The sequence below is a fragment of the Atheta coriaria genome, unplaced genomic scaffold (assembly GCF_025399875.1).
Source record: "Atheta coriaria isolate IRGN ID8LTWV9N9 unplaced genomic scaffold, Caltech_Dcor_3.1 hic_scaffold_7_pilon, whole genome shotgun sequence".
Taxonomy (NCBI): domain Eukaryota; kingdom Metazoa; phylum Arthropoda; class Insecta; order Coleoptera; family Staphylinidae; genus Dalotia; species Dalotia coriaria.
The window spans coordinates 11,777,563-11,788,283 of NW_027045449.1; the positions used below are offsets into that span (position 1 = coordinate 11,777,563).

General features: G+C 34.8%; 1 protein-coding gene across 1 annotated transcript; it reads right to left on the reverse strand.

Annotated features, from left to right (window-relative positions):
* Positions 1–5,137: 5,137 nt before the first annotated feature.
* On the reverse strand, positions 5,138–9,729 carry LOC135795581 (transcription factor GATA-3-like). The gene is made up of 6 exons (XM_065307297.1): positions 9,570–9,729; positions 6,252–7,307; positions 6,041–6,190; positions 5,750–5,921; positions 5,589–5,685; positions 5,138–5,525 (listed from the first exon to the last, which is right to left on the reverse strand). The coding sequence occupies exons 1-6, from the start codon at positions 9,576–9,578 to the stop codon at positions 5,336–5,338; spliced, it is 1,674 nt and encodes a 557-aa protein (XP_065163369.1). The 5' UTR covers positions 9,579–9,729; the 3' UTR covers positions 5,138–5,335.
* Positions 9,730–10,721: the final 992 nt, after the last annotated feature.

The following is a 10,721-nucleotide window of genomic DNA, read 5'->3' on the forward strand; positions in this document are numbered from 1 at the left end:
AAAATTAAGTAGCGGAAAAGTAACTCACAAGGCTTACCAACAAAATGATATTTTTGGTTTAAGTAAAATTATATTTATACCCCTCAAATTTCAATTTAAAAAATTGTGTTTTGGTCCAAATTAAGAAACCGGTTTCCTAAATTGGACCGCGCGGTTTCCTAAATTGGACCATGGTTTTAACGGCAATTGACACAATAGTAAATTTTAGTTTTAGCACTAACACAAGCACATTTTGTATAAACCAAAGTGCGGCATTTCATACAGTGGATCATTTCGAAGATTTGTGCTCGTCCACAAGCTTTTCTAGGAGGTCGAAAAATGATATACATTTTCCTGTTAAAACCCCGGTGCCTGTCTTCGGTCCAACTTGGGCAACTTGAAGAATTTATATTTAATGATCAACGACAATCTTAATATAACATAACCTCTCAAAATTAATACTATAAATTATAGATAAATAAAGAAGCTTTCTGATGATAATATAATAATCAGTAAAACTAACGCTTAAACGACTTGACAGCTCTTGCACTTACGTCGTTATAATAGATTTGATAATCAATGATACACGAAGTTGTTGCCACGACGAAAGCACGCGGCAAGTTTTAACCCAAATAGTTGCATTAATTGTTTATAAATACGAGTAAAACGAGGGGCCAGTCTATTTTGCACAAACTTCAACAGTCCGCGGATATCGTGGTGGTCCAACTTAGGCGCTGGTCCAAATTAGGCTACCTTCCCTATGTGTCAATTCTATCAATAGGATACGCAATTTTATTTTAAAGAAATTAATTATATGAAAAATTAATAATAATGCACTTCAGCGCGCCATCTCGTATTCAACTATTTAACTATAACTATTATTGAATCTCAATGCCAACTTTTATCCCATGGCTGGCCAATCCAGGCCCGCGGGCCACGAGGTGGCCCGCCAGGACATTTGAATTTGCCCGCCGCACAAACCAAAGTTGGAACTTTTGTATATGTATAATATTTTATGTACGAATGGCCATAGTCTGTGGCCCGGTGCTGCCGCATTCTAAAAAATTGGCCCTCCAGGAAAATCCATTGGCCAGCCTTGTTTTATCCTATTTCTATAGGGCTGTCTTTAGGGTTTTCCCGGCGATTATTCGAATTTTTCTCGCCGTAAAAACCATGCTTGGATTTTAACGAACATTTAAAAAAAAGAATTAGCCAAATTGGTCTAGGCGTTGTTGAGTTATACGCTTACCAACAGATTTTGCGATTCATTTTTATATTATTGATAAATTAATATTATTTTACTTATACCTATGACAAATACCTAAGATAAATTTAATTAAGCTGACAGGAAAAATATGAGTTTTTAAATTTTATTAATCATAAAGCAATATTTATCTGCTAAAATCAAAATATAAATATTTAATAATTTAATATTTAACTTAAATTGTAATTACATTACTAAAAACTACCAAAATCTAATTTATTACCCAAAATAAATTAAATAAAAATTGGTTTTAAGTTGAATAATTCAAAAACGTGTTTGAACAACTCTACGTAATGACTAATTCAACTTAAAAAATATTAATTTACCGAATAATGTTCATAGGTAATAATATTTTTAATGAATATTTGTACGATGTGTTTAACAAAGTGTTGTAATTTCCTAATTACACCCTAAAATTAGTTAAGTAATGTTTATTTGTTGTTAGTTTTACGTCTTTAATCATAATTCCAGTAATTTTAGTAGATACCTACCTACCTACCAACATAGTAGCAAATGATAATGACGACACGCTACCGACTCGTTAATTACGCCGATATTTGACATTCTCCTACCACATCATCATAAATGTTTACAGTCTGTTTTATTCCTTTACGACTAGCAATAATATTCTAACTTCTACGCTTGTTTTAAAAGCTCAATGAAAACAAATTTAACTTTTAAAATAAAATTTTGTTAATTTCATTAGTTTTTTTACAGTAGAAGTAAATATTAATTAATTCATATTTTTGAAAATATTTTTATTAAACATTTTATTATTATTACTTGTAGATGTTTGTGTGTAAGAGAGGTGTTATTAATTTGCTCGTTGGTGGTATAGAAATTCTTTGATAAAAGCGTTTATTCCAATATTAAATTTATTCCGTCTCTGCGATAGGCTTAATGCGATGATGATGGCGATGATGAAAAGCGAGACGCTATGCAAATGATCGCAGACGCGTCGTAAGACGAAAAACAGGTAGCTCGACATTGATTGGTTGCTTTGCTGGTGATTATTTATACCAAGTTAATAAATCATTTCGAGTTCATTTTAGTGCTCAAGTTGCTTAATCTATTTTTAAATTAAAATTTAATGAAAAAATAATTGAAAAATACAAAAATATTGAATTAAAATTGATTTTTTTTTTTCAATTTGCAGGTGTAGGGGAAGGAATATTTAATATCTACTAAAATTACTTATAATTTTTAATATTAAAAATATTTTAATGAAATTAAATTACATCTTAGGTACCTACTAAACTTAATTAAAAATCAACTTTAAACGCAATAAAATCGTTTTTGAAGAAACTTCAATTGAAAACACCTAAAAACCGATTACGTAAAATTTTTGTATGGTTTATGATACATTCAGTAATATATTGAAATAATATTGTTCTTAATAGTAGGTACTTCATAACTACATAATTAAAGGATTTTTAATATAATTTTTTTTATTAATTTACATGGTGTTATTCCGCACGGTAAGCTAATGCGCAGGCGCCATTTTCACTCCGTGACTAATACCTTAGACTAAAATACTTTAGTCACGGCCTAGGTCGTCCGTGTTTAAAGTACCTACCTACCTCTTTTTATGTTTAAAAACCGTGGAAAAACTGACGCTTTAAAGATGGAAGTAAAAAATAATTAATATAGAAACATATGTGATACAATTAACAGAGATAATAGGTAGGTACCTACCTACGACAAAAATGTCAAAAAATTTTCTTCAGAATTTTGCAAGATTTTTTATTCAAATTTTTTGTAAATTTGTAAATTTTTATAAATAAAATAAAGGCTTAGGATTTATATCTATACCTATAAGTAATGAATAAATACTTTATTTATAATTCGGTTATTTTTGGTGGTTTTGCCGATAAAATTGAAAGCACCAGCAGTAATAATTCAGAGTCGCCTCTTGGACTGGAAGCAGATGGCGCCTCGCTGGCGTGCGCGGCATCTCTCCTGGCGTTTTTATCCCGAGAAGGAACGAACGAAGAGCCGGTCCGTGCGCCGCGGTAAGAGCATCATAAATAAAAGCCTCCAGCCTCGGCGCGCATAAAATAAAACGTCGCGCGCCTAAGTAGTTTCTCTGCTCAGTGCCTCTTCGCCTTCGTTTTTTTTTCTTCTCTTATTCTTCTGGTTTACTCTGCTGCGCTGTTTTTTTTTTCGATACGCTTGCTTGTGACGTTGGGAATCAATTTAGTCCTGTACAGGCTTGTCGCCCTGTCCACTATGTCGTTCGACAAGCCGGCCGACGCATTACTGCAGCTTGTTTCGAAAGAGTAGTCAGTCTTTTAAGTTTTAATAATGGACATCGTTTTGTATTGTCTTTAGGTTGGTTTAGTTACAGTTGTAAGAAACGACAATTCCAATGATTTTTTGGTTGTGCGTTTTTATTTTTATTTTTTGGTGTTGGTTGGTTTGTTGCAGCAGTGGACAAAATAAAGGTAATAGGGAGCGATGTGGGGCTTGATGGGATTGTGCTCGGATGGCGATTGGCGCGGCCGGAACGTGCGACGCTCCTTCCTATCGGATAATCGGTGCACGCCCAGGCGATTAATCGAAGCTATAATTCACGTGGCGCGCGCACACGACGCGACGCCACAGGCACGCAGGCGGTGGCAGTTTTACCGCTGGCGCCATGACTTTTGTCCCTTTCGAATTTTATTCAGTACTTACATATCTAAGATTATTTCTTTTTTTTTGATTGTCAGGCTTTGTTTTCTGATGTATTACCACCTACCAAGTATTTTGATTATTATAATCAATGTTTAAAATATTTTTCGGTTTCGACTTGCTTAACTTCTTAATTTCTGTATTTAATTTAGAATTAGAATCAAATATTTATCAATCTTCAACATATTAAAACATAAGAAATGATAGGTAAAACATTTTTGACGTGGTTAATTAAAATAAATCAAAAACTAATCAATTTTTTTGAAATTTATTCTTGGAAAATGAAAATAACAGCAATATTCATCAAAATTTCATGTTTTTTTTTATTCTTACGTAAGATATTAAAATAATATTACAAGAACTAAAGTATTCTGCTTTTAAAAAGGCTGTCAAGTAGGTATTTAAAATTGTTTTAAACATTTACCATATGATAACTGCTTTGATTTCAATATTCTACATTATAAAATTTATTTTTAACCAGCTTTTGCCCGCGACTTCGTCCAGGTAGTGTTTAATAAAAGTGTAATTCGTTTTTTTGTCAATTCTATCAATATGATTCGCAATTTTATTTTAAAATTTAATTATATTGAAGCCAGCTTTTGCGGCGAAGTCCGCGCCCACAACATCCGCGACCTACCCCCAGCGGAAGAGGCCGCATCCCAAGCCGACGAGCCACGAACACCGCCGACCAGATTCGCTGAGGGTGCTCAGCAAGGGATGCTGAGCGACTCGGCCTCTTTACCATCAACATCGCTCGACGCCGCACGCATTATCGACCTCTTCCGAGCATCATCAACAATCAAGCACAACCTACGCATCAATATAAAGAACTGCTAATAATGCACTTCAGCACGCCATCTCGGATTCAACTATTTAACTATAACTATGATTGAATCTCAATGCCAACTTTTATCCTATAGAAAAAAGCTGTCTTTAGGGTTTTCCCGGCAATTATTCGAATTGTTCTCGCCGTAAAAACTATCCTTGGTCTTAAACGAACATTTTAAAAAAAGAATTGGCCAAATTCGTCTAGGCGTTGTTGAGTTATGCGCTTACCAACAGATTTTGCGATTCGTTTTATATTATAGATTAGTTTTTCATCCATTGCCTATGCTTTTTAGTTATTTTAACACAAATTGATATTTAATATCTGTAAAATCAATTATTTTCATCATAGGTAGATGAATATATAAATAAGGATTAGAAATAATAAGTACCTACTAAATCAAACCCTAAATCTATTGACTATTAATCCTACCAACTACATAGATAAGTATTCGTATAAGAAATAAAAGACTATAAATTGTTTATCGTTTTACAAACGTTCCTTTAAAATCAGAGATAATTGATGTGAAAGCTCATCGTTTCAAAACACTTACAAACTAGCTCTGCCATGCAGAATAAATAACAATAAAACAATCACTGCATATTGTTGTTGTTCGGATCTTCGGGCTCCTCCTGGTCGTGATCATTATTGCGAAACATGGTTGAAGTGGACGTGATAACAGTCGTCTGCTCTTCGGGATTCTGTACGTGAAGATTACCCGCAGGAACGGTCACAGGTTCCCTGTATTCGTGCACTGGTTGCAATGGAGCCGGAAGATTTTGGCTACAATGCAAATATTATAAATACTTAACTGAAAACGCAATTACAATAAATTACTTCGTTTACCTGTGCAATATTTCATAGGGTCCCTGCTGGAGCATGTATTGTGGTTGTTCAGTATATTGCAAATTACCAGCCGGAACATACCCGGAAGTAGACGGCACTAAAATATTAATATTTTTAATAAACAACTAATTTTAATTGATTGATTTTAATTGTTTGCTTACTGGGTTGACCAGGATGATTAAATTGATGATGATGACCAATATTCGGATTCATTCCATTCAAGCGTTGTTGATGATGCTGTATAGTCGTGGATGGACCAGCCTGCGTGTTTGATTTGGGTTTACGTTTTCTGGTTTGAATCGTTTCCTTTTTCATTGTTAAAGGACGATTTACCTAAAAATACACAAATTGTATGTTAACTATATGCAACCCAATATACACATTTTGTATAGTAGTATAAATATAACACGAGTATATTTAGTATTGTCGCCAGATTATATTTAAATACTGACCCCGTGAAGTTTATAATACAATCCACAAGAGTTGCAGACTGGTTCACCAGAGTTATTCCTCCTCCAGAGAGTGGTTTTTGTTGTCTTACAGTTAGCACACTCCACACCAGTACGACGATTCTGCGTGGCAGCTTTCTGACCCTTATTTGCCTTAAATTTTAATTTTAATGATTATTAATAATTTAAAAAAAGATTTATATGCAACACTCACATTAGTCCCACATTTCTTTGGATGCCTCGCTGGAGGATGAGCAGCCTGCCGGTAGAGAGGACGACCACCTTGATAGCAATTGATACAAATATGATTGTTCATTGCATCAACCATAGTCGCTCCAGGCGTGCCGCAACTAGCACATTCCCGATGTGCATTGATGTGCTGATCAGGTGGTATCAAAATATGCTGAGGATAATTTGCTGGATAAGCATTCGGGTCCATTCCTTGAGTTGATTCAAACGGGATTGTTTGGTAAATAATATTACCCTCTGGCATACCATTGAAATATCCCCCTGCACCTGGAGGATAAGCAAGTTGCTCATACTCCTGATCCTGAATCGTGGTATAGGTATAAGTCGGTGGTCCCACAGAAAGCTGCCCATCTTCAGATTCATAAATTTCAGCATTCGGTAACGAATTCGAAATGTATGGTTGTATCTGTTGTTGTATCTGCTGGTGATGATGCTGCTGATGTTGTTGGTGTTGTAAGTGTTGCTGTGAAGGTCCTGCCTGCATATGAACACCAGGTTCCACTTGTTGCAGGTGCGCAATTTCATGCCGCACGACAATATTACCATCCGAAGTCAACGTACGAATAACTGAGGTGTTAGTGGGTTTTACACTATTCTCACTAGTTTGGACTAGATGTTGATGTTGCGGATGTTGTAGCAGCACATGGTGTTGTGGTTGCGGAGACATATCCTGTGATGGTCCTGGTGTCCCCGGTGAAATTGCAACATTCCTCGCCTCTCTTTCTTCACCTTCTTCCTCGACCATACCTTGAACGGAAGTCAACACCTCACCACCTTCAACTTCCGGGGTTGGTTCCTCTTCTACTTGATCCTGACTATCACCTTGATCTACAATCTCCTGATGAGAGTATTCTACAATCTCTTGGTTTTCAACAATCTCTTCCTGTACCAATTCAGGTGGTACCGGTTCGGTCAATGTCTCCGGGGTATTGGGTTCGCCTTTCACTGCCTCTTCGGTAGGTGGAAGTGGTTCAGGAGACTGCTCGCTGGCGTCCTCCTGAGGTGGTTGTGGTTCGGTCATCTGTGTGATATTAATATGGTTTTATTCAGGAGCATGAAACAATATGCGACGAGTGTGAAATACTGCGGCGTTTACCTTACACGTCATGACTTGGTGAGGTAAGATCGGCGACTAAAACACACGAAAGGTAGGAACGCGAGCGATCGCGACAGTCGTAGAACGGAGGATTTCCGTTTTTCGGTTGTTTCAATATTGAACGAGACGCGCGCGTCTGTTTGTCGATGGCACGAGCCTCCAAACGGACATGTATATTAACAATAAAACACATTCTTTCTAAATTCATTCATTCAATATAAAATAATTATTGTTTTTATAAATTTAATAAAAAATCGCCAAAACAACTAAAAATTAATTTTTTACAAATTTTTTGGGATAAATTTTTGAATATTGATTTTATTTACAACTTAATACTTTTGAGACAACATCGGAAGTGATGAGTAAGCGCAAACACCGAATTTATGACTATGACGCTTTAAAAAAATCATTGCGACCTAATTCAGCTGGAAATTCCCCATTTTACCGTCCCACGCATTGCACAAACACGCAGTTTGCTTTAATTCATTACGTAATTGTTGCAATCTAACTAAAATTAGTGTACCTAGTAGGTAATTTTATCATCTTTAACTTATCTCTTAGATAACTGAAAATAACTACGTTTTCTTTGTTTTCTTTCGGAGTTTTGATGTCATCAGCAATACAAATATACTGCTTAGATACTTGCATTACTTCTGCTTCTTTCTGCAACCCTTCTAACACACCTAAAAGCACCAGCTGAGCACCGCCTGGAAGGACTCGGCTTGAATTTTTTCACTGAGATAAAATTTATCAATGTATGTACACGTATCTGCTTATTATCATCATCCAAACAGGTTTATCTTATTATATCTTGGTATAAATTGCGGGGTGATTTTTAGATATCTCAGTCTGTAACAGTTACAAAGATAAACTCATGCGGATAGTTGAGTTTTCGTCGCGTAGGGATTGAATTTTCCTAATATAAATCCGTTTGCGTCATGATGCTAAGTGGAATAAGTGTAATTCACACGTGTGTGTTTTAATAAATGTGTTTTGGGGGTGCGTTTTGTGTGCGTATTGTGCAAGCGCGAATTCGAAGCGGATACATTCTCGGAATTGAGGTAAAGTACGAATTCGAGTGTTTCGTGTGCAAGGAATTTAATACAACGGCTTTTGGAGCACAAGCTGGCTACGTGGCGTACAGTCGCAACTGTAAAGGTGAAAACGGTGCGTCAGATAAGGCTGATAACTGATAACAAGTACAAATAAACGCCGACTGTGCATCGCTTTGAGATCATCATTTAATTTAGCTGAAAAGTACAATTTACTAAACGAAAAACAACTCATTTTATAGCTAAATATTTAATTTTTTTATAAAAAGCATAATTTTACTATTTTACAAAAGTTATAAAGATGTTTTTTTAGTGATGCAATGTACGTTACTTTAGTTTATATTAATTTTTTGCTGAAAATCAAACAATTTTTGCGTTTTTTCTTAGTTTTAAACGCTGAAATTGGTTGGAAAATTGAAAATGACCTGCATTTGTAATCATACTATGTGATTATGTCAAGTTATAAGCTGATATCCAAAGTTTAAGATAGTAAAGGTACCATATCTCTCTTCCATAATAACGATAACAAAGCATGCGGCTTGTTTGCTTTTTTAATAAACTTCTTATGCAAGCGTTAAGGTTAAACTGTATCCTAGCATATTTACCGGTAAAATCGGCATTGATTGGAGTAGCACATTTCGAATTAGCCACGAAATCGAAGCTCAACGCCTGGGCGTTGTCTCTCGACGACAAGATGGCCGCCCGGCATTGCCACGTAACAAAAGTGCATGCACATCGCAAAACTCGCGAATTATTAACTTCAACGCTTGATTCACGCACATTATTTTAGTATTTTTGATGTAAAGAAACTTCTTCAGGTGAGAATACGATTGACAATCGGCAGAAAATCATATGGTTTATGATAAAAGGAGAGACTGATAAAATTATGAATGCCGTGATTATATAGATTGTCGGATAACATATAATCAGACTTTTTCACTTTGTAATATCTGAACTCTTCCTGGGCGATTAGAAAATCGCATTGTTTATTATTTGCACCGCGGTAATTGTTAAAAGTCTTCGTTGTATTGGAACGCGCGACTGATTTTGGTTTGGTTAAATTAAGTTAACGCATGATAATTGTATTAAAACTAGCGTGAAGCAGTTGAATAATTAATAAGTAATTTTTACTAACCTTATGCATGTTGCACAATGTTAAAAGACAAAGTGTTGATGTCGATGTAGATGAATAGCGTTAGAAGAATTCGCAGATGCTGTCCATTAGACGATTGAAGCTTTACGATTGATATCAATCAACGCAGTGATGATATGGTATCGTCGCCGAGCTGAAAGTTGCTCGCGCCCCCACTTCCTCGATTTTGATTGCAGCGACATTACGCGAGTACTCGTGTGTTCCGCGCCTTGCGCGTTTAATATGCTGCTGTACATATTTTTTTTAACACTAAACACATTTGCATGTATTTGAATTATTTCATTAGTGTTTAGTCTTATATTAGCAAAACTTAATAGTTTAGTGGAATGTAGTTCTGTAGGTATCTATTTATAGAATAATTGTCTTGCTAATAAATAAGTAGATAATAGTTTATAACGGAGTTTTATAATTTCTAAAACGCCTGTACAAATCAATTAATCAATTAAGAGATTTTTAAGGGCATGTAATAACTGAAGAGACCCTTTACTATAAGATCTGTAAACTTTCAGTAGCGATGCGCCACACTTACAAATCTTTTGATTGGTATTATATATTATCAATACCTACTAGTTTACACAATAATTAGACGATAAAAATTGTCTTATTGCAAAATATATAAAAACTGATTTCAAATCATTTATCTTAGTGACATTTTATTATTGCATTAATATATTGCATTGAAAATGTGCAATTGAAATAAGTTCTTTTATTGCAGATGACTCAATAAAATCTGATTTACAATATCTTATACTAGTAAAATTTTTAAATTAGGGCCACATTTGGTTAGTTAAAAATATTTTTATTCGAATAAAAACTCTTTTAGATTAGAAATTCATATTTTGTGGTAATACCTACCTAAATATTTAAAGCAACATTACAAAAGCGTAACATGTAGTTATAAATACCTATGTAGGAATGTTAATACAAATAATAATAAAATGGACTTTTGGCAGTTAGATGATAATAATTTAATGAATATGAATGTGAATAACAGTAAAATCGGCAAAAATATCAAAATTACACAAAATAAAGTCAGTAAAATCTTCGAACAACTCTCGCACACCCGACGTCTAAAACTTCTTAATGATGACTGGTTTAAAAAGGGCGTCTGTCGTCTTTATAGCCCTAATGCAC

What these genes read in the sequence shown, in the direction of transcription:
- LOC135795581 (XM_065307297.1), bottom strand. An exon ending in CAAAGAAATGTGGGACTAAT is followed by an intron (nt 6,191 to 6,251) that starts GTGAGTGTTGCA and finishes TTAAAATTTAAG; the next exon opens with GCAAATAAGGGTCAGAAAGC. An exon ending in TGTATTATAAACTTCACGGG is followed by an intron (nt 5,922 to 6,040) that starts GTCAGTATTTAA and finishes GTGTATTTTTAG; the next exon opens with GTAAATCGTCCTTTAACAAT.